This window comes from Balaenoptera borealis, assembly GCF_965194805.1.
Source record: "Balaenoptera borealis genome assembly, chromosome: 4".
In the NCBI taxonomy this organism is placed as follows: Eukaryota; Metazoa; Chordata; class Mammalia; order Artiodactyla; family Balaenopteridae; genus Balaenoptera; species Balaenoptera borealis.
In genome coordinates, this window is record NC_138861.1 from 75,709,771 (window position 1) to 75,734,376 (window position 24,606).

General features: G+C 38.8%; 1 protein-coding gene across 3 annotated transcripts in view; it reads left to right on the forward strand.

The window, feature by feature from the left end:
• Positions 1 to 24,606, forward strand: part of KDR (kinase insert domain receptor) — a 101,695-nt gene that overhangs the window by 49,955 nt on the left and 27,134 nt on the right. Inside the window, exons 30-31 of one of the 3 annotated variants that reach the window (XR_014243984.1) lie at positions 6 to 219; positions 1,968 to 23,603. The exons of 1 other annotated variant lie outside the window; for it this stretch is intronic. Coding sequence is in view for 1 of the 2 variants with exons in the window: in XM_082390062.1 (XP_082246188.1) it covers positions 6 to 18 (13 nt within the window). In the remaining variant the exon portion in view is untranslated. Of the gene's footprint in view, positions 1 to 5; positions 23,604 to 24,606 lie in introns of those variants that run through there. One more of the 3 variants, XM_082390062.1, reaches the window with a different exon arrangement.

Consider the following 24,606-nt stretch of genomic DNA (forward strand, 5'->3'; position numbering starts at 1 on the left):
TACAGTGTTGTCCAGTAAATGAATGGCAGAAGAGTCTAGGTTATTCAAGATGGAGAAGACCTCATAGACAAACAGAATTTTCTTCATTTGAGGAAAAAGAGATTTTATTTCTCATAAGCGGCCCCTGGCACTGTTTCCAATGCCAGGAATTTGGATTCATTTGAAACTTCACACTTCATAAAGAAATGCTTTCAGCACCTCAGGCAGAATAATTAAGAGGTGAGGTTTGGCCCTCTCCTTCTTCTCTTTTCTGTTTTCCACACCCCTTGTTCTTAGCTCCTTTTCTCTCCTCATTTGCCCCTGTATTGAAGAGAACGTTGTAGCTTTTTAAAGTGCTTCCTGCATGGTCTCATTTTCAAGGCTTTCACTGAAGGTATTTGGTGTGTTTTAGGTGAGGCCACACTGTCTCCCCTTGGCTCCTGACCTCTCTCATTCTCTCCCTTGACTTGCTTTGTTCTTCTCCTTCTTCTCAAACCCCTTTGTCCCTTCTCCTTCTGTTTCTCTCTTTCCACTAAACTTCCTCTCCTGTGAACCCTCCCCCCAGCAGCCTTTCTCCTCAACCACATCACAGGAGAGAGGAGAGTGGTGGGAAGTTTAAGTTCATTACCCCTGGACTAACTATTCCTATCAACGTCTGTTTCAATGAAAGAAGAAAAGTAAAAATCTCAAATCCACAACTTTGTAGTTAACCCATTTTCCTGTCTCCCCTAGTATGTCTTTATTTCTGCCTCTCACTCGGATATTCATCACCCACATGGTAAAATGTAGGCAAACCCAGAAAGCTAAAGCCTTTCAGTGAGTAACTCTTGATATAAATCTTTCCACATTTGTGTGCCCTTGTCCCTTAGGGATAGTAGGCATGTCATGTCCATGCTTTCAGGTAAGGAGTGAGCACAGGATCAAGGGGGGTTCCAATCTGTTTTTATAAAATTCCTTTTTCTACATGAGTCTCTCCCACATAAGGGTTTAGACATAAGTGGAAGTCTGGGCAGTCTTTGTGACACCAATATTAAGTCTGATTTTGGCGGGGGAAAGTTACAGAATGCTCCTAGGTAATAGAGGTTAAAAAGGTAAAATAAAGCCATTTGCTTTAGTTTCGATCAGAATGGAGAGAATTAGAAGAATCTGGGAGGAGCAACTCAGAGAGAAATGTAAGTTGGCCTGAAGTTCTGGAGCTAAAGTGGTAGAACATACCAGGCTCAGCTGAGGTCTGACTCAGAGATAAGAGCTCTGAGTTAGGAAAGAAGTATTCTAAGGAAGACTATTGATAAGACAAGGATTACAGTAAACTGTGACAGATACTTGACGAGTGAATGTTAATGAGAAGATATCAAACTGTATCTTAGATTTTATTTTCTTTACAACACAACATATGACCTTTATGTGACTTCTTGATACCTGTAGAACAACATTACATTCAATAGTTTCACTGATAGTTTTTGGTTTAAAAATAAAAGAATGAAAACATATGGTTTGATTTTTTATGTTAGTCTCACCTTTTGTTTATTCCGAGTACTTTAGAACCTATGATCAGTGTACTTACCAGTAACTGGTGACAGCATACCCCCATACTATACTATAATTGCTAGAAGCTCTCAACTTTTAGATACACTGGCATAGAAAAAGGGCAGGGAATAAGAAAGCTGTCCTTCGCTCCAGCTGTATTCCATTCTTTGCTCTCTGTCGTCTCCCTTCTTCAGGGAGTGACGTTTGTGGGGGGCAGGGGGTGTGGAATAAGGCCAGGAAAGTGAGTGGAGTTCTTCAGTGTGAAGGATACTCTCAGTGGCTGACTCTGATCCCATGTGTACTTCACAGGATATGGGGTAAGAAATGACTCATCAAGAGCCCTCTGAACCATTGTTATGGGGAGAGGTTTCATGGGAGCCTGGTGCTTTGCATGGAATCTCTTTAAGCTCAATGTCTTATCCTGATAAAGGGGATTGAAAACATTCCGTTCATTGCCACAGAGAGAACAGAAATGGAAATGAAAACCCAGATGCAAAGTAGAGAATTCAGGCTGGATACACAGTGAGCAACAACATTCCACATTCATCCCCCAAGCTAACAAGAAAACTGGCAGACAGGAATCCTGCAGCACATAGTGGGGAAAAGCAAGGCCCTCCAGAGAAATCAGGTACCAAAGATTCAGCCCTTAATACTAAACTTTAAGCAAGTAATATTTATTTGTTTGTTTATATTTAACTGTACTTTAAAAATGCTACAATGTGCCAGACACTCTTTTGAAAAGAGTTTATTAATATTAACTCATTGAATTAATAGGGACCCTAAAGCAAGATGTAGGCATCACAATGTAGATTGGGTGGCAATCTCCTCCTTTTATGTAGGAGACATAAAGGGATCCTCACTGATGGTTTCTACAAATGTTTGTTAGGCATTTACTGTGTGCCACGCACCTTAGCAGACAGTGGTCAAAACTGTTTTCTTAGCTGCTTGGGTTACAGGTTATCAGCAGAACCCTAGAGAGGAGGAACTCCAATCTTGTTCCAGAACTCTCTACAGATCCTTATGGTACCCCTTTAACAAACTGAGCACAGTTCTCATTATTGGCTCATTCTTCATTCAGTCATTTTTGAATAAAGATCTGAGTTCAAGAACCCTTCTAGGTATTGTAATACATAGATTCCACCATGGGGGGGGGCTTAACCTGACTTCAGAGTCAGGATGCTCATGGGAAAAACCAGATAAGAAGCCTTCTGACAGAAGGCTGAGGAAATGCTTTTCTTGGTCTGGTTCACCTCACCTTGAAAAATTTGCATTTCCCTTGTAAAGCAAGAGGAGATTCTGTTAATGCATCCAGAAGAATTCCATGTTGGCAGGCATTGTATGGCAACATAGAAGGAATCTTTTGTTTTGTCATATAACACTGTTTGACCTTTATACTACTGTTCTACCTTTTAAACTTTTCCAGTGGATGAAAATCCAGAGTACGGAAAGAATAAATTCCATCATTGCCATTAGTTTGACTAGGAATTCTTCAGTAGGGATTGTTCTAAATGTATAATGACTTCCCCTTGGGTACTTCAAAATATTATCAAGTAGCATGCAACATTTCATGAATACATCTGTTTTACAAATCAAAGTGTACTCCTGTATAAACCACCTTGAGAATCTTTTAAGCAGCATATACTTGAAGTCAATAGAAACAGAATTTTCTTTTAGTTCAATCACCATGAATAGATCATGATATATTGCTGTGCCTTTTCCCCCTGCCCCTGTCTAATATGGTTGGCAAATTGCCTTGAGGACCTGTCATGAAGAGAAAAAAAGATCCTTATTCTTCCTTTATCAACCTCATTCATCAATAAATTTCAGTGTTCTGCCCAGCTTTCATTCTTGTAGTCTTTTGCACTGCAGGAGAGCTTATTCCTTCTCTGACTGATGAACAAGACAAGAGGATGTCGTGCCAGAAACTATTCCTGAGTCCAATCTTACAGAATTACTTAGTAATGTTCACTTTAAAAAGAAGTACCAATAAGTATTAATTTTGGATGACATATATATTAGAACAAGTTTAATCATGGTAATAGAATTTTTAGATAAATATATATCATGGATTCAACTTTCATTATGTTTCTCTGTTTCATGGTGATAGACATTTCAAGTAGCTCTGCAGTCACTCAGACCTGAGTAGCCTGAAGGACAGAGAAATAACCTTGATTGTTGATCGTCTGCCATATGCCAGGCATTGAGCTATGCACTCCTCACATTTTATCTCATTAAATCCTTGTAATGGGCCCTCCTGTTAGGTGCTATTATCACCAGGTTACAAGTGAAGACTGGCAGTTAAAATTTGAAGCCCCAGTAAGCAAGGTTATGCCGGGATTGAATCCAGTCTCCTTATACCTTGGGGACATGTTCGTATTTGGGATGGGAACCAGGATGGGATCCTCTCTCCTGATGGAAGGCAGTGAGCTGACTCATCTGATAAATCAACCAACCAAATAAAAGGTACATATGAAGGTGGCCTGGTACCTTTAAGTGTCTTAGTTAATATATGTTGGCTTAAATATTTCCATCTTTCAGGCAGCTTTATCTACAAGCTAAATCCACTTTGACTAAATGTAAAAGCTTAGTGTTACAATAAACATCTGATTTCCAGAGGGAAGAAAGTGTGTTACTTACTAGCTGTATGGTCTTGCGCAAGTTACTTAACCTCTTTGAGTCTTCTTTTCCTTAGCTGGATAAGAATTAAATGAGATATGTATGTAAAGTACCCACCATACTACCTGATAAGTGGAAAGTATTCAATAAAGGTAGCTATTTTCTTATGCTGCTGGGGAAAGGGAAGTTAGGTTTACAGCTTGTTGAATGATAGTTCTCAAAGATTGTTAATTAACTTACCATTGACAAACTGCTTGGAGGTCTCCAGTGGTACTTTCTGCTGCCCCTGGTTCCCTAGGTTTGAAGACTGGCATAAGGACTCAGCATGAAGACCAAATTGCTGGATGACAAGTGCCTGGGAAGATTGCAGTGTGATAGAGTCAAGACTCAGTAAAAGCTCACTGGTCAGTGACTCAAATAACTTAATTCAGTTTTTCTGCACAAATTTTGGGATGGGGCACCATGGCTTAGCAATAACTTTAAATTGGTTAACAAGTATCAGTTTGCCAAAAATCAGCTAGACAATGACCAATTTGCTAAAAATCAGCTTGTCAGATGACCGGTTTGCCCAATGATGAACTCATCAAATTAAACTTGTCAATAAACCCCAGACTTTTAAGAATTATCTATAAAGTTTACATCAATTTGTATTGAAGATTTCTGTGAAGTTGTAATGGACTGGTTTTCACTCTGTCTTCAAAACAGAATTTTATGGAAAGTTCAATTCTTCAAAAGTTGATGGACATAGGCTTACATTTCCCATGAATACATTTAATCATTTTCAATGAGTCATTCAAACTTGTCAATTTCAGCATAAAATTGTATTATATATTTGCCATTGATATATAAATTCTGTCAAGGGATCCAAACTAATCACAATGATATGAAATGCTGAATTGTTTTTACTAACTGCTGCTAGAAATGCAAGATGAAGTCTCATATGCCATTTGAGGCATTATTGAAATGACATTCAAAGCAATACGAACTCAAAAGTGGCTGGAGCAATTCCATTATACTAAGAATGTTAGCTTCATCAAGACAAGAATTTCTGTCTATTTTGTTCACTACTTTATCTCTAGTGTCTAGAACAGTGTCTGGACAGTAGTAGGTACTCAATATCTGTGGAATGCAATGATAAAATCGGTCATTTGGTAAATAGAATTTTAGCCAATTGGCTCTCAGCAAATTGATTTTTGGCATTTTAGCTTGCTTTCCTAGGTACGAGCAAGAGCAAAAAAAAAAAACTTAAGGGCTTTTGTTGACTACATGTTAGGGTACGTTGGAGTTTCCAAAGAGGTGAAGGAAATTTTAAGTTGTGTAAATATGGGGAGATCAAGGAAGGGAGTTGTCCCCCAGTCTCCTTGCTGATTAGACCAACTTGATTCTGACTCTCCGTTCTTGTAACCACACTTAAGAGATGATTTGACAAGCTGTCATCTGATGCCCAATCACATGCTCTTTCCTTTGTGCCTCACAGAGTCTCCCTTCCCTGGAGTAAGTAGAGATTGTTCTGTAAGGTTGTTGGAGAGGAGTTATAAGAGTTGAGGATCAGAGTACCAGTTGGCTCAGATGGCCTCCAAGTCCTCTTTCAGCCCAGAATATTAGAGACCAAGAAGCTGGGTGCTTGAGTAAGACAGACGGGTTTGGATCTTGGCTCTACCATATACTAGCTGTGTGATCACGTACAAGTTACTGACCTCTCTGAGCCTCAGTTTCCTCATTCATGAAATAGAGATAACAACCGTACAGGGGTTGTCGTAAGGGTTAAATAAAGTAATGGATGTAAAGGGCTTAGGACAGTGCCTGGCACACAAGTGCTCAATAAGTTCCTTACCTATTATTATGAATCGATGAAAAAGAATGTACTATGTCTTCCTTTCTTTTTTCAAGAGGTGATAATCAAGATTTCAGTCTCAAATTGTTAACGTAGACACTTCTAAGAGCTCACCAAGTTCTTCTGAGGGCAGGGAAGTTACTTTTTTGTTTTCAAAATAGCTGCTTCCACAGATGACGCCCAAATATATACACAACACTTTAGTCTTTGCCGTGGACTCCAGACTTCTGCTTTGTTCAGGGGCCTGGGTGGAATGGAGACAGGAAGAGGCTCTGAGACACAGTGGCCGAGGAGCCGGAGTGCAGGCCGGGTTCAGCAGGGAAGTGGCCCCGTGAGTCACAGGCTGGAAAACTCAGGCAGGGCCCCTCTGGCTCCCGGGCTCCTCACGCTGGGAGACATTTCCTGTTCTTTACACTTGGCGGCCCCGCCTCCCCCAGGAGTTCCTTAAGTCTGGGTCTTTAACTGAATTGTTGTAACCCAGGGGAAGGAGTGTTTTCTGTGTCTGCCAAGGCCGGGAATCTCCCAAGCCTTGCGGTAATTGTGTATGAAGCAAGTTGTCTCTCCGGGTTGGGGCCTACCTTGCCGTCCTGGCCAAAGGAAGGCGGTAGCGTTGACTGGTTCCCTCGGGGGTTGGAGGGGCTTAGCTAGCTTGTGAGTTAAAAAGCCAAGTGTTACTACCAAAAGAATCCTTCTACGGCACCCCTGGGAGGGCAAAAGCTTCACTTTGACTTTGGATAAGGTGCTCAGTAATCCCCTGGGCTTTGCTCGCTCCAGCTCCACGTGGCATGAAGGTCAGCACAGGAAGCCCTGGTCGCCGGGGCAGAGGAGCTGATGTGGGTCATCTGGGCCCCAGCTTGGCCTTTGACAGGTTTATGGAGGACAGAAGGCAGGGAGGAAGCTCCTCCCTTGGCTTTGGCCTCCCAGCTGGTTCAGGTTGGGACGCTGTTCAAGGCCCCTCTTTGGGCCTGCAGACTGATTAGGCCCCAGACTCTCCTGGGGTCATTTGGAAACAGTCCAGGCCCTCTAACATATGGCCCTGATAAGGATCTCCCTCTCCGAGATAAGGAGCTGTTTAAGGGAGTCCGAGGAAGCCCGGGGTTTGTTTCCATAAAGCTGCACAATGTAAAGTGTAATCCCTACACAGATGCAATTAGCTGTTAAGCATATTAAGTCGTGAGGAAGGGGTGCTCTGCTGGCTCGTAAATTACTGTGAGTCCACCCCAGGGGGACCGAGGGCAGGTATCTTTTCCTGCCAGATCGTTAGAATGGTGACCGATGGGGGTCAAGAGGCTGAGCTTTCTGCAGCTTCGGCAGCCATGAACCTCCTGAGGAGGAAGGACCCCAGGGAGCCGCAGCCACGAAGGACCATTTGTTTCCCTAATATTGGGAGGGCTAACGAGTCACCTCTGAGGGAGGCTTTGAAGTCCTGTCAAGGCTCAGTGTGGCAGCCAGCTGGCTCGGCGTTTCCTGCTAACTCAGGGTTTGGCGCTGCGGCACTAGGTTGCCAGGTGAGCTTGGTGAAGGTCGAGTGCCCCTCCAGAATGGCCAGGTTGCTGCCTGGCAAGGCCATTAAAACTGCATCTGTCAGAAGGAAGGAGACTCTACGTCTCACTTCTGGGCAAATAGCTACTAAATGGCCCTTACCTTGTGTACCAATGGCACCTCCTCATTACTTCCATTGATTTCATAGAAATAATAATAACAGCAACAATAATAATCGATAAATTGTTAAGAACTTAGTCTGTGCTAGGCAGGGTACTAAGCAGTTATAAATATAGTTCTCATAACAACCCTCTGAGCTAGGTACTAATGTTATCACCAACTTACAGATGAGGAAACTGAAGTGTAGGCGGGTTAACCTATTTGTACAAAATTGTACAGTTAGTAAGAAATAGTGGATCCAGATTTTAATCCCAGAAGCTGATTCAAGCACTGAAACTCATAGTAAATATTGTAGGACCTGTTAGAAACATCTCTCCACTAGGCTTGTGGAGAAATCTGCCATTCCTCAGACTCCAATTGGTATCAAGACCAACCCAAAATAAGATGTATTAGAAAAATATGTTGGTAGCGCCCATAACAATATAATCTTCTCTATCCCCTCTCTTTATCAGCCTGATTCAGCCTGACCTTCAGAAACTCATTTGGGGCTTTTCTGTCATAGTTAACTTTAAGTTGTTTGGGAACTTTGTGAGATGGTGTAAGAACAAAACAATCGGTGAAAACTCCTGTAATTGTGTCTTTGAGTGTCTTCAAATTTTATAGAGACAGGGTTTTTCAGGCGAATAACCAACAGTTGGGGTGGGATGCTGAGGAAATCAAGTTAAGATTCTGGATTTCTAAGCAGACTATAGGAAAGTCTCTTTCCTTTGAATTGGCCAGCTAGCACTCCAGCTGTCAGGCTCTCTGGAGTTTGTGTTCCCCGGGCAGGATAAGATGCTTAAGGCTGGGTGGGTGGCAGACTACAGTTTTTCAAGGTGACATTCTCTTTCTCTTCTGGTCTCCTCTATGCAGCTTCCAATCAGAAATATTTGAACACTGACAATGTCTGATCTGAGAATCCAATGAGCATTCCCTGCCAAGGCAGACTGTGATGTGACCGCTTAGTGATGTCACTGCTCTCTTTAAGATGCTGGCTGAATCTTCCATCCACTGACTTGTGATGGGAGATTCCTAGAGACTGATTCACTCCAAGTGGAAGCTTTATTGATTTCTCTTAAGTGACAAGAGGGTCTCCTACCAGGCACTTTATTGAAAGTTAGTGTCAGCCCACTACCGACCTCCACAACCTGCTGGGGTTCTTAGTCCATGGTTGTCCTCGGACCCTGTACTGTATGTAAAGTGCTGAGTGCACACAGGGGGACAGCATGACAGCCTTGAGCATTTAGCGCACCAGATAACAGAGTCTGTGCAGTAGACTTAGGATGGCAAGACAGTAAGTGGCTCTGTGGCCAGCAAGAACCAGGTGGGAGTGGAGTACAGAGTGACCAGGTCAGCTAGGCTATGCCGAGACGAAAACACAGCTTACTCCGTGTCTTATCAATTGCCATTTTGTGTGACTTAAGTCAGCCCAGTATTAAATTTTTTTAAAAGTATGGGGGCAGTGGTGGAGTGGGGCAGGCATGGACGAAAATCTAAATGCTGTGGTACTCATTTCCAGAACCTTCAGAAGATAATGTCCCACCAGGTGCCGTGCGGGGGACGCTTAGGGTAGGCTTGCCCCAAGGTGAAATAATAATCACAAAGTGATCTTTACATTTTCTGATAAAGCTCTCCCTCTTGCTACTAGCAAAAGCTGATGAACATCGCATTTGAGTTAAGCACTGAGAGCACCAGGGAGTGTTGAGATAAACCACCACAATTATTAACATACTTGCTGTTTAATGGCACGAAAACCACCATTAGTGTGGTGGGCCTGACTGGGTTCCCGCAGGGATCCTGCCCTTGTGTGGGCCCAGCTTATTACGTTTTATTGGCAGCCCACAGCTCATGTTAATTGTACAGCCATCCCTATGAAGCGTTAGTCCCTGAAAGGTGTAAGCTTGTCCCTCCTCACACCAGTTTGCTTTCCTAGGGCCTGGTTAGGTAGAGTGGTGGGTCAGTTTGAAAGTTGTCATTCTTATTTGTGGCTCTGATTTTTTTTTTTCACTATGTATCTCACGAGATACCTGTGTTCCCCTCTCTCTTCCCCCTCCACTGTACCCACCAACTGTTCAGATATGGTGCTTTTGATGGTCTGTGTTGAGAATTGATGCTCTGGAAGATTTCATTTCCCAGAGCTTGTTGAACTCTTTTAAGCAGGTACTATTTATAACAGCTTCCTTGCTAAGAGTGATTTTATGAATGTACTTGCATGAAAAATATTTTTGAAGCTTATTTGGCGATTTATAAAAATGGAATGTATGAAGATTCTAGCACCCTATACCTTCCACAGTGTACCAACCAAAAACATAAGATATTCAAATATTGTATTCACTTGATAGTTAAACTCAACATTTACTAAAATATAGTGTAACTTTTGTTAAAGGTGACTTGTCACAAAATATTTATTGAAAACATAAACACTTTTCGGGATGACTGAGTAGATTCATCCACATCCTTGATCGTTAACTTGTTACAAATATGCAAAGTCACATGGAACGGGCTTTGGATGGGTTTTGTTAGGTCCCCAAGAAACAGACGTCAGTAATCGTGCACTTTAGAGGCAAAGACCTCAGCCCAGGAGGAATCAATGTGAGAAAACCCCAAAGCAAATCCCTGCCTTGAAGGTTTAAGGAAAACAACAATGGAGGTGTCTGCAAAGGTGTCTTTATCTGTCAAAGTGCTTTCAGGTGTAATGAACAGAAAACCCTGACTCAGATGGGTTTGCCCCTGAAGACCTTGACTTGACCTTGGAATAACCTGGGGATCAGTAGTTTCTAAACTCCCTAGAGATTCTGATACACAGTGAAAGTTAAGAAAAACTGGTTTAAACAATAAGAAAATGTATTACCTCACATAACAACAAGTCTGGAGGTGGAGCTGGCTTTAGCAGCTCTGCGATGCCACCAGAGACCCAGGTTATTTCCATCTCTCTGGTTTTTGATCTTCAGTGGCAGTTTCAATGTCACACAGAAAGCAAGATGGCTGTGGTTGGTACAGACGTGACAGTGTGAGAAAGAAAAGAGAAACCATGTCATCGTGGGGCCGTCTCTCAGAGACAAGCAAATGATCCCCACTTACACCCTGGACTTCACCTACATTGGTCAGAGCTGGCCATTTCTGAATCAGTCACTGGCAAGGAGGATGGGATTATCCTTAGATCAATCAGGAAGCCCTTGGAACCAAGGGTGGGATGGCCGAAGCCCATGGCTTTGCCATGAAGCACAGGACCGTGTGCCTGAATAAACTGGGTTTGTTATGAAGAAAAATAAGTCTGGATGAGGGAATCATTCACTGTGAGTGATGAGGTGAACTGGAGTGACTTGTTTGGTTTTATTTTTCTTTTTACTGCTTTTTTTTCAAGTCACAAAACTAAAATATGTTCTTTGTACAAAATTTTTAAAATTCAGGAAATTAAAATCACATTAGTTTCTACCTAATAACATTATTATTACTTGGTTTTAACATACGTATTTTAAATATATATGTTATATATATTTAGAATATATGTGTATATTTAGAATATATATGATTAGAAACCAAATATTAATAATACAAAAACATACATATTTTATGTATATATGTGTGTATATTTTACATATATATACATAGATAGATATGTAAGGATATAATGGGATAATAATATGCATGGTATTTTGTAAGTCTGCTTTTTCACTGAAAATATACTGTGAACATTTCCCCATGGTAGTAAATACTCTTCTAAATCTTGATTTTTGATGGTCACATAGTATTCCATTATTAAATGTGTACTAACCAGTCCCCTGTTGTTTGATAATTGTTTTTCTCATGTTTTTTACATTATAAATGTAAAAATATTATAGGTAATATTTATAAATATAAAAATATTAATTTGATAAACATAATTGTGCCACTTTTCTCTTTCTTTTAGAGATCTATTCCTAGCGGTGGAGTGGCAGACTTAAGATTAAGATCATTTTTAAAGCCTTTAATAACTACTGCCAGTTTATCAACTGATATGAGTGGTACAATGCCTTAGGAAAGCAATTTTGAGAATGTATCTGGTCCATTGTATCAAAAGCCTTAAAAATATTTATATCTACTAATCCTGTTCCTGGGAAATTTATACTGAGGAATTAATCTGAACTAAACAAAAGTAAGAGAAGGCTATCTGCACAAAGATGTTACTGGCCGCAGCCTTTATAACAGTAAAGTTTTGGAAACATTCTAAATGCTTTAGAAACACATTACTGGAAGTTCTTGGAGATCATCTAATTCTTACTTTTCAATGTGGAAACTAGTGTCCGTAGAGTTACAGTGGTTTCCCTAGGATCACACAGAAAGCTAAGGTGTTCAGACTCCCGTTCCAGATTACAGCTTGTAAAAGTTTCATTTACACCTTTCAAAATGTTAAACTTTTTTCATAATGAATACTCAACCCGTAATCATTTAATTTCTTTTTTGGGGAAAGAGAGTTTTCAAAATATAAGTTAACTCTTTTTGCACAAGTATGAAGTATTCAAAGTATATTGATTTTATAAATGTAAAATCTCATCAGATTTTAAAGCATTGAAAAGCTATGTATCCTGCCTGAGCTTCATCGTGCAATGCCTACATGATAGTATTATTTTTTAAATTAGAAAACATGAAAGTTGTTTTATGTAAAAGGTATGCTTAAAAACAATGCTCTGTAAGAAAATCCACCTGTTCTGAACAAAGCAAAACATTAATCACTATTTCCAGTTTCTTCTCAAATAACATGGGAATTTAGAATGCATTCATTTTAAACTGTCCCAGTCTTCATCTTCATGTGAACTGGAATTTAAATTCTCTAAAATTAGTTTTCGTTTTAAAATTTTTTTATCCTTATTTAGATTTAATAACATATTACCAACATTTTGTTCACCATTACTTTATGCATTCGCTTCTTCTGTTTTCAATTTCTTCTTGTGTACATTCTTTTCTATGAGGATTTATGCATTAAAAACTTCCTTGACCTTTGTTAGTCTAAAGATGGTTTTATCTCACCTTCAATCTTGAATGATCGGTTAGCCAGTTATACAATTCTTTCTTCACAGTTTTTTCATAACTGTGAATGTATTATTTCATTATCTTCTGGTACCTATTGTTGCTGATGAGACGTTTGCTGTATGTCTAATTGCCATGTCTTTGGAGATAATTGGTTTTTCTCCTTTGCAGCTTTAAGATTTTTCTTTTTGAATTTAATGTTTGTAGTTTTACTACAACGAGCCTAGGTGTAGATTTATGTTTCTTTATATTGCTCAGGACCCTGTGTGCTCCTTCAGCCTGAAGTCTCATTTATTTCTTTATCTCCAGAAAATTCTCATCTATAATCTCTCTAAATATTGCCTCTCTTCTACTCTCTATTCTCTCCAGAATTTTTATTAGATGGATTAGAGATTGGAGATTTTTGTCCTATCTTCCAGATTTCCTTGATTTTTCTTTCACATCTCTCATCTCTTAGCTCTCTGTATTGCATTAAGGTAATTAACATTTCTGTGCTTTCATTTCCTTATCTGTGACTTGTGGTCTAAATAGTTCTCACAAATCATGGAAGAGTCAAATGAGTTGGGGTAGGCAGCCTCAAAGATGGTGTCCGGTGATCTTTAAGGAGGAAAGAAGAAGGAGATGAAGGAGGGGAAAAAAAAGGAAAAAAGAGAAGAGAGAATGAAGTTAGCATACCCAGCATTTTCTTTTTAAAGACATTTCTGTAAGTCACATGTGCAACAAAAACGTTCCAGGCAGCAGGCAGCAATGAAGAATACCCAAGCTTTATATTTGGAGATTTATCCAGAAAAAAGATGAAGTCTGCAGTCCATCTATTCCAATATGTGAAAAAAGATTTTTCATAAAGGTGAAAAAAGATTTTTCATAAAGAATGTGATTCGGGAGTGTCCTGAGGGGGCTCCTGGAATACTGGCTATATTCAGTTTCTTGAATTAGGTCATTGTTTTCAGAAGTGGATCTCTTTTGGGATTTGGGTGTCAAGATGGATATTGATGTAATTATTATTTTAACTGTAGATATAAATCTTATGCACTATTCTGAATTATGATATACCTCATGTTAAAAAGAAAATATAAGAGGAATTTAATTTTTATTTTTGATCAATTTTCATATCTAATGATATGACGTGTTTTCAGGAATAGAACTCTGATTTCTAATACTGAACCTGTATAACATGAGTCTAGTTGTGACATTGTGACTGTGGCCTAGAAATCCCATGTCCTAACTCAGACCCATGTTATTAGTAGATATTCATTTCTAGACAAGGTTCCAGCTGGGTAGGAAGGTTTTCAACATGGAGTAGAGGGACCCTGACAGGGAATGGTGGATTGCACTGAAGACAAATCTTTGGTACTTCCTGATTCTCTGCAGGATGAGCTTCTTCCCCAGATCTATGGTTCCTATGTCCCTGTATGGGTGCTATTCTTGTGCTATTATTTAGGGATGGTTGTGATCAAAGCAGGATCGTTTGTACATGTCCAGGGTTCAAATGAACCTTCATTGGAGAGAGGAACAGGGCTCTGGAGTGTCCACTGAGGGCATGGAGAAACAACAAACCCCCAGGAGTATCCTTTCATGAGAACAGATATTTTTTAAAAAACTGTTGGGTAGAGAATAATAATGCTGGGGTAACTATTTCTACTAGAGGTAGGAAGAGCTTTCTGGTTTGGACAGACTTGTATTTACTAGAGGGTGAGGAAGGGAGAGGCCAAAGGCCAGGGAGGATGTGCTTCCTTCCTTCTTTTAATTGTTTAGGCAGTTACTACACACACACGCGTGCGCGCGCACACACACACACACACATACACACACACCATGGTGTGCAGTGGGTGTTTGCTAAGAGTAGATTCTCCATATATGCACATGGGGAAAAGCAACCTAACTAGATAATGGTCTTCTACATTTATTTATGTGTTATTCTGCACAGAGCACGTGCACCTTATACTGTGATAAGTGTTGTAAGTAAGCTTTGGAGTCAGGCAGCATATCGTTTGGTAAATTATTTGTCTTAGCTAAGCACTGTTTTTCTCATCCCATTTTTACCTTTCAGGGTTATTGCAGGGATTGGCGACAAGGTAAGGTGCTTAACATAGCCCCTAGCTTTATAGCACTTGCTTAATAAATAATAGTAGCAGTAGTAATTGTCGTTTTGGTTGTCCTCTTACTGGAAAAACCTATTAACCGTTTTGGCAAAGATATAAAATTCTATACTTTAGCAAGACTTTGCTGGAAGTTGTTTCCACTGATGCTGAGTAGAGAGGACAGTTGAAATGTGTGGATCATTAATTTTGAAATTTACTCCAAGATTTCCAATAGGAGGGAACATCATTCAGTTCATTAATTTGTTCAACAAATATTTAACCGGGCTTTACTTTGTGCTATACGTTGTACTAAACTGCTGGAGAAAAAATGATGAGCAAGATACATAGACCTCTGCCTTCCTGGAGTTGATAGTACAGGGGATTTTTTCCCCCTTATATCCCTTTTAGTGCCACGTAGGAAACATTCTTTGGGCTGTTTTAGAATAATGAGATCCTGTGAGATGTCCATTTGGAGACCTTATCCTCTCAGCAGATCTCTCAGTCTGAGCATCTTTGGAAGCAATGCTTGCTGCATTTGGGGATCCCCAGCTCAGTCCCAAACAGGCCACCAGCCATGAACAGGCCATGGCAAATTCAGGCAAGGAACTCTCCTACAACTTCAGGAACCTGGACATTTCCGACCGATTCTGGAAGGATTTGAAAACCACTTAATATAGATATCCTGTAAAATTACATTCTACTGGGATCTTTGTTTAATCAGTTTTTATAGAAGCAATTTCTTCTGTCTATAAAGCAAGAATCACAGCAAAGAAGAAGGAGCAACTCCCTAACTACTCATTCCCTGCCCGCCTGTCCCCCTTCCCCTTTTCTAAAAAAATTTTTTCTCCCCCTTTTTTGGAAAAATGTCCAGCATTTTAATATGAAAAATGTCAAGCTACAGCATAGTTGAGAGAATTCATAGTGAACACCTGTACACCCTCCACCTAGAGTCTACCACTAACGTTTAACTATATTTGCTTTATTGTGTATCTATTCACCTATTCATCCCTCTACCAATCCATTAATGCTTCTTTTCTTTATTGCATTGCAAAGTAAATTGCAGACATCAGTATGCTTCCCTATAAACATTTCGGTTTGCATAACATTAAGTAGTGTTCAGTATTTGTTTGCAGTTTTTTCTTTGATATATAATATACAAACAAAATAAATCTTAATTTATCTTAAGGATACACGCTGATTTTGACAATTCATAAACTTGTATAAGCCAAACCTCTTTCAGGATATAGGACAGTTCCATCAGGCTCAGAAAGTTGTTTCACGCCCTTCCCGATCAATCTCTGCCAACTCCCACCCCCACCAAAGTCAACCACAGTTCGATTTTTTCTACCATAGATTAGTTTTCTCTATTCTAGAATTTTGTATAAATGGAGTAGTATAGCACATACTCTTTTTGTAAGGCTTTTCCCGCTCAGCATAATATTTTTAAGTTTTGATCATATTGTTTTGTGTATTAATGTTTCATTCCTTTATGTTACTGAGTAGCATTCCATTTTATGACTAAGCCACAGGTTTATTATGTCAGCCTCAAGGTAGTTGAAATTTTTACATATTGGTTCAGGGTTTCAAAAGCGAGTGTTCCAGTGAACAAGGCCAAAGTTGTGTGAACTTTTGTGACCTAGACTCAAAAGTCACATTGGTCAAAGCATTCACAAGCCTACCCAGATTCAAGGGAGGAGAGATGGACTCCAACTTTCAATGGAGTGGATGTCAAAGAATTTGCAACCATGTTTTAACGCTAACGCAAGTGGGTTTAAGCTTACCATCTTATGTTTATTTTCAAATTGTTGCATCTGATTGTTTATTTCTTTGTTCTTGCTTACATGATTTCTTTTGGATAAATTGGGTATTTTTTAGTATTCTTCTGGCTTTTGAGTATGTATAATAACAGAATATTGCCTATTCCTAATAACAGAATACTCCTAATTCCTAATATTCCTAATTCCTAATTTTTTAGTATTCTTCTGGCTTTTAGGTATGTATAATAACAGAATATTCCTATCCCTTATATCATTGGTGTCATTCATTTCACTTATATATAAGCATATGTATATACGTATGCTTATATATGTGTATATGCTTATAAGCATTCGTAACTGAACATATTATCACTATTATTATTTTGAACAAACTCTCTGTTAGATAAACTAATAATAAGAAAAATAAATGTTTTTATTTTACTTTCACTTGTTAATTATCCGATGCTCTTTCCTTTTGTAAATCTGAGTTTCTAACCAATATCATTTTCCTTCTCTCCAAAGAACTTCTAAACATTTCTTGCAAGGCAAGTCTACTGGCAACGAATTCCCTCAATTTTTGTTTTTCTGAGAAAGTGTTTATTTCTCCTTTACTTTTGAAGGATAATTTCACAGGGTACAGAATTCTGGGTTGGTAGTTTTTTTTCTATTAACATTTTAAATATTTCACTCCACTTTCTTCTTGCTTACATGGTTTCTGAAGAGAAGTTGGATGTAATTCTAATCTTTGCTCCTCTATACACGAATATTTTTTTCAAGATTTTTTGCTTATGTTTGGTTTATGAAGTTTGAATATGATATGCCCAGGTGTGGTTTTTGTTTTCGTGTTTGTTTTTAATTTATCCTGCTTGGTGTTCTCTGAGATTCCTAGATCTATGGTTTCATGTCTAACACTAACTTGGAAACATTCTGAGTCCTTATTGCTTTAAATATTTCTTCTTTTCCTTTCTCTCTTCTCCGTCCATGATTCCCATTATGTATGTTACACCTTTTGTAGTTATGCCTGTTCTTGGATACTCTGTTTTGTTTTTTTAAGTCTTTTATTTTTTCTCTTTGCTTTCCACTTTTGGAAGTTTCTATTGTCATATCCTCAAACTCAGAGATTCTTTCCTTAGCTATGTTCAGTCCACTAATGCCATCAAAAGGCATTCTTTATTTCTTTTATAAAATTTTTGACCTTTAAAATTTTGTTTTGATTAGTTTTAAGAATTCTTACCTCTCTGCTTATATCATACATCTGTTCTTGCATGTTGTCTACTTTTCCCATTAAAGCCTTAGCATATTAATCATAGTTTTTTAAATTCCTCGTCTGATAATTCCAGCATTCCTGTCATATCTGACTGTGGATCTGATGCTTGCTCCATCTCTTCAAGCTGTAGTTTTTTGCCCTTTAGAATACCTTATAATTTTTTGTTGAAAGGTGGGCATGATGTAGTGTGTAAAGGAGCTGCAGTAAATATGCCTTTAGTAATGTGGTGGTAAGGTGTGGGAAGAGGGAAAGTGTTCCACAGTCCTGTGATTAGGTTGCAGTCTTTTGGTGAGCCTGTGCCCTGGACAGTGAATTTCATCAGTGCTTCTCAGTTTTATTCCCCACTCATCCCTTAGGTAGGACAGAATGGCTGGAGGGGCTAGAGTTAGATATTTCCCTTTCCCCAGGTAGGTTAGGCTCTGATAGAACCCCAGGAAGTTGGGCTTTGATAAAATAGTTTCTCTTGAACACAGTCCTTGTTAAGAAGAACAGAATACTCTAGCCTATTTCAAAATGGTTCCTTTTCCACTTCCCTGCTGGAAGCACTGGGAGAGATTTCTCCACTGTTTACTATGAAGGCCTGCTAAAACTCTTGGAAGTAAAACTCACAAAAGTGTGGGACCCCCCCCCCCCATGACTGAGTCTCCCTGAAGATTTTATTTTTTTAGAGCAGTTTTAGGTTCACATCATAATCGAGAGGAAGGTACAGAGGTTTCCCATATACCCTCTGCCCCATACATGCACAGCCTCCCCATTACCAACATCACTCAACCAAATTTTACATCTGTTACCAAAGGATGAATCTACATTGGCACATCATAATCACCCAAAGTCTAGAGTTTACCTTAGGGTTAATTCTTGGTGTTGTACATTCTGTGGGCTTGAACAAATGTGTAATGACATATACCCATCATTATAATATCATACAGAGTATTTTAACTGCTCTAAAACTCCTGTGAGCTTTGCCTATTCATCCCTTGTGTCCCCTCCCCCAGCAGTCACTGATCTGTCACCAGTTTTGCCATTTCCAGAATGTTGTATAGTTGGAATCACACAGTATGTAGCCTTTTCAGATTGGCTTCTTTCACTTAGTAATATACACTTAAGGTTCTTCCATGTCTTTTCATAGTTTGATAGCTCATTTCTTTTTAGTACTGAATAATATTCCATTGTCTGGATGTACCATAGTTTATCTGTCCATTCACCCACTGAAGGACACTTTGGTTGCTTCCAAGTTTTGGCAATGATGAGTAAAGTTACTATAAACATCTGTGTGTAGATTCTTGTGGGATGTAAGTTTTCAACTCCTTTGGGTAAATACCAAGGAGTATGATTGCTGGATTGTGTGGTAAGAATATGTTTAGTTTTGTGAGAAACTGGCAAACTGTCTTCCAAGATGACTGTACTGTTTTTGAATCCCTACCAGAAATGTATGCATTCCAGTTACTCCACACCCTTGCCAGTATTTGGTGTTGTCAGTGTTTCAGATTTTGGTCATTCTAATAGGTGTGAAGACATCTTACTGATGTTTTAATTTGCATCTCCCTGATAACATACAATATGGAGCATCTTTTCATATGCTTATTTGCCATTTGTATATCTTCTTTAATGAGGTATCTGTTAAGGTCTTTGACCCATTTTTTAATCATGTTGGGTTTTTTCTTATCATTGAGTTTTAAGAGTTCTTTGTATATTTTGGATAACAGTCTTTTATCAGATGTATCTTTTGTAAATATTTTCTCTCAGTCTGTGGACTATCTTCTCATGCTTTTGACACTGTGTTTTATAGAGAAGAAGTTTATAATTTTAATGAAGTCCAGCTTATCAATTTCTTTCATGGATCATGCCTTTGGTATTATATGTAAAAAGTCATTGCCATACCCAAGGTTATCTAGATTTTCTCCTATGTTGTCATCTAGGAGTTTTATAGTTTTACATTTTACATTTAGGTCTGTGATCATTTTGGGTTAATTTTTGTGAAGGTCTGTGTCTAGCCTTTTTTTTTTTTTTTTTTTTGCATGTGGATGTCCAGTTGTTCCCACACCAGTTGTCAAAGAAACTGTCTTTGCTCCAATGGATTGTTTTTTCTCCTTTGTCAAAGAACAGTTGACTATATCTTTGGAAAGCTATTTCTAGGCTCTCAATTCTGTTCCGTTGATCCATTTTCTATTCTTTTGTGAATACCACACTATCTTGATTACTGTTGCTTTTACAGTAAGCCTTAAAGTTGGGTAGTATCCGTCCTCCAACTTTGTTCTTCTCCTTTAATATTGTGTTGGCTCTTCTGGGTCTTCTGCCTCTCCATGTAAACTTTAGAATCAGTTTGTCTGTCAATATCTATTAAATAACTTGCTGGGATTTTGATTGGGATTGCATTGAATCTATGATCAAGCTGAGAAGAACTGACATCTTGACAATATAGTGTTCTTCTATCCATGAACATGGAATATCTCTCCATTTATTTAGTTCTTCTTTGATTTTGTTCATCAGAATTTTGTAGTTTTCCTCATATAGATCTTGTACATATTTTGTTAGATCTGTAAGTATTTGATTTTGGAGGGTGATAATGTAAATAACGAGATATTTCCAAAAAATGTGCACCACTTTCAAAAGAATCTTCTGAGATGGTCTTGATCATCTGATGGAAGCAAGATAGCAGCTGGCTCAGCCAACAGATTTGTGTTTGTGTGGGATATCAGAAGCACGAGGATTTTGTATAAGCTGCCCAGCCATGCTGGCTCCATCAATGAAGTGTCTTTCTACCCTGATGAGTCCATCATTCTCTCATCATCCAGTGACAAGAGACTGTATATGGGGGAGGTTCAGTGAAGGTATGGAATGGAAGGCTTGGGGCTACTTGACCTTGATGTCTCAGATTGCATCAGGGGTATCAAATGGTGCCCAGGCCAGCATCTTCCCTTCAGATGAAGATCATTACTAGCATAAAACAAGGAGATGACCATATTCCAATGACCACATGTATTCCATTTCACCAGAATGATTAAGGCAAGCTTCCAGGGCCCTCTAAAAAACCACCTGCCGTATTTCAGGGACTGTTTTATTTTCCCTCTTTTTTTATTCTTTAAATAAGATTTCTTCAAAAGGGCAGATATTAGGTGGTTTGTAGTTTCCTGTTTTCTAATCCAAGCTAAAGACAGGGACTGTGACTAAAATTTGTTGGGGAATTTTTTTCAATAACTGGCTTTCTCTGCTCCTCTGAGTAATTTTGTACTAAAAGCCAAATAGATGCCTTTTTACAAGGCAAGAAAATGTGTTTTTAGTTTCAAGTTGTACTTGTTCATTGAGAACTCTCAGAGTTGTCCACACTCAGCCTCCAGCAATTTGTCAATTACAGTTCAGGTTTTTCTGCCCAGGTAGTGGTTCCCACAGAAAATCCTACTTGTGAGTTTCTGCTCCAATAAGTTGTGACTCTCTGTATTCACTTGTTTCTCCAATTTGAGGGGCAACAGTTTGACCTTTGACCTCACTTCTCTGACAGGTCTAAGAAGAATTGTTGATTTTCCAGTTTGTTCAGCTTTTTACTGTTTTTAGCACAGAGTGGTGACTTCTTAAAGCTCCTTACACGCTGGACTGGAAACTGAGAGCCCATTACCTATTTTCTTCATTATTTTTTACTTTCTGTATATCCAAGTTTCTATCTGGTATCGTTTCTCTTTAGTTTGAAAATTTTTCTTTAGTACTTATTGTAGTATAAATTTGCTTGCAGCAAATTCTCTCAGCCTTCTTTCATCTGAAAATATCCTTATTTTACCTTCGTTTTTGAAGAATGTTTTTAGTTGGATATAGAATTCTATGGTGACAGTTTATTTCCTTTAAAGATGGTGTTGCATTGTCTTCTGAGATGTTTTCTGTCTTGTCTTCTGTGATGTTTTCTGTCTTATATAGTTTCTGATGAGAAATCAGCTATCATTCATATCATTGTTCCTATATGTATGTCTTATTTTCTGGTTGCTTTTAAGATGTTCTCTTTCTCTTTATGTTTCACCAATTTGGCCATCATGTATTTAGAAGGGGTTTTCTCTGTATTTATCTTGCATGGGGATTGTTGAATATCTTGGATCCATGGGTTGGTGTTTTCATCAAATTTAGAGAGTTTCAGTTATTATTTCTTTAAGTATGTTTTTCTGCCTGCTTATCTCTCTCCCCCTCATACTCAAATTCGTGTACATTAGAAACTTGATATTATTCATGGTATGGATAATCTATTCATTTTTCTATCTTTTTTCTTTCTTTCCTTCAATTTGAGCAATTGCTATTGCTCTATCTCCCCATTCACTCTCCTCTGTAATGTCTAAATGCTACTTATAAGCCCCAAGTGTCTTAGATATTATATTTTTCAGTTTTATATTTTCTATTTTTTAGTGTTTAAATTGTTCTCCTGAAATACTTCATAGTTTTACCTATTATATCCATATTTTTAAGTAACTTCTTTAACATATCACAATAGTTGATTTAAAGTCCTGGTCTGGTAATTCTAATAACTGAGTCATCTTTGGATTTGCTTCACTTGACTGCTCCTACATCCTAACTTCAAGTGTGAGTTCTCCCGTGCCATTTTTAAAAAATGTTAATTCTCCCATGATGCAGCTTTCGCATTGGTGTAGAAAAAAAATCCAACATGATCTGAAATATCAGTGAAGTGTCTTTTCTGGATCAGAACTTACCCAGCAGGTAGAAGAAGACAGAATCCCACTGGAATGGGCCCCGAGGTGGTGGAAGTATTTGGATGGTTTTAGACACCTGAACAGCCCTGGATTTTAAATGTAGGGGATCTTCTGGGTTTAGTTCTAGACCCTATCCTCTTCTCACTCTGTGTACTTTTACTGGATGATCCTATCCATTCTTATGACTCCAGTTACTGTCTATATACTGATAAATTCCAAAACTACACTTATAGTCCAAACTTTCCTCCTGAGTTCCAGACCCATATATCCACTGCATACCTTTCTATCTGGAGGTCATAAAGGCACTTTCAACTGAGCATATTCATAACTTAACACATACATAATTCTCTCTCTCTCTCTCCCTCTCTTTCTTTCTCTCCTGCCAGACTTTAGGTTATCACAATAACAACTTTAAAATATTTTACACAAAACTGTATATAAAATTTAGTATATTTAAAGAATTGGGGTAACATTAAATTCCTAAGGTATCATTTCTTGTTAGGATGTGCACTAACAATTAAAATAACATCCTATTTTATATCATTTTACATTAGAATTCTTTCATTATTTAACTTTTGAATATCTATTATTTGCATAATCAAAAATATAAAAAGCCTATTAAATGAGGTCATTGCCCAGGTGAAAAGAAGATTTAGAGGAAGCATAAATTATTGTTTTCAATTGTGTAAAGGTGTAGTGTGCAGAAATCAATGGAGTATCTCTTTGCCACTTCATCCAAAATCTAAAAAGAAAACTGTTAACCTCGCTGAATTGTGACTTGGTATACTCTATGAATTTAAGGTATGAGTATCAGTAACATATTTATCACTGAAACCTGGAAAAACAAAGTCCTTTGTTGGCGTGTATCCCAGGAAACCAAAGGGAGTGTGTCACATTCCTTAGCCTGGGATATGACACAAAATGATGCACAATTGCCAATGCCAAGTCTATAGGTAAGACCATCATGTATTTCTCCCAGTGTAAAGTTATTGGAAAAGATATTATTTTCTGTTTTTCTTTAAAGAACATAGGTGGTAATTTGAGGCTAAGTTGGGAGTAGTTGGCTACTTAGGCTATAGAACAGAGGAGCTTGAAAACAAAATTCTTAAAAACCTTGTCCAGGATTTGTCTCTGATTCCCATGCTCTTCTCCTATTTTACATCTTTAATGAGCATGACAACAAAGAATTGGTGTTTGTCTCAAAACTGCCCCTGATGGGCTTCCCTGGTGGCGCAGTGGTTGAGAGTCTGCCTGCCAGTGCAGGGGACGCGGGTTCGAGCCCTGGTCTGGGAAGATCCCACATGCCACGGAGCAACTGGGCCCGTGAGCCACAATTACTGAGCCTGCACGTCTGGAGCCTGTGCTCGGCAACGAGAGGCCGCGATGGTGAGAGGCCCGCGCACCGCGATGAAGAGTGGCCCCCGCTTGCCGCAACTAGAGAAAGCCCTGGCACAGAAACGAAGACCCAACACAGCCATACATACATACATACATAAAAAGAATGTAAGCAGACAAGAATAGCATTTAAAAAATTAAAAAACTAAAAAAAAAAACCAAAAACAAACAAACAAAAAACTGCCCCTGAGAAATTGCAAGTCCTGCACCTGAATATCTGTTAGCTTTCTCTCATTAGACAATCCAATGTGTATCCTTGTGGAAGGCCAGCCCCAAGGGACCAGACTCAGCCTGCACCCGTGTCTCCAGAACTGGTTCCACAGTTGGGCTTTGTTTTTCCATGGGTCAATAAAGTAGTAGAAAGTGTGGATAGAGCACAAAATCTAAAGTCAGAGACCAGTATTCAAATTCCTGCTCCCAAACCCATTAGCTGGGTAACCTTAGATAATTCTTACCTTTCCTGCTCTGAAAAAATGGAAGTAATAGTACCTTCCTTGCATGGTTGCTATGTTAACTAGATAAGACACTCTAGGACCTGATAGCGAGCTGGTGCTCTATAAATGCTAATTTCTTCCCCACTCCTTTTCCTTTCAGCCTCTAGGTAAGTTATGGGAAGGAGTGGTGCAAATCACCAGCTATAGCCCCAAAGACATTAGGGAAAGAAAAGTCTGTGGAAGTGAATATTGTGCATGTTTGCATTTTTATTCCCCTTGATTCTTCATTAATCCTATGGTTTGGTATGGAAAGAAGAAAATTATGTTCTCCTCCTGAGGTTGGCCTCTTTCAGTTGAATCCAGTCTGTTTTGCAGACTTCCTC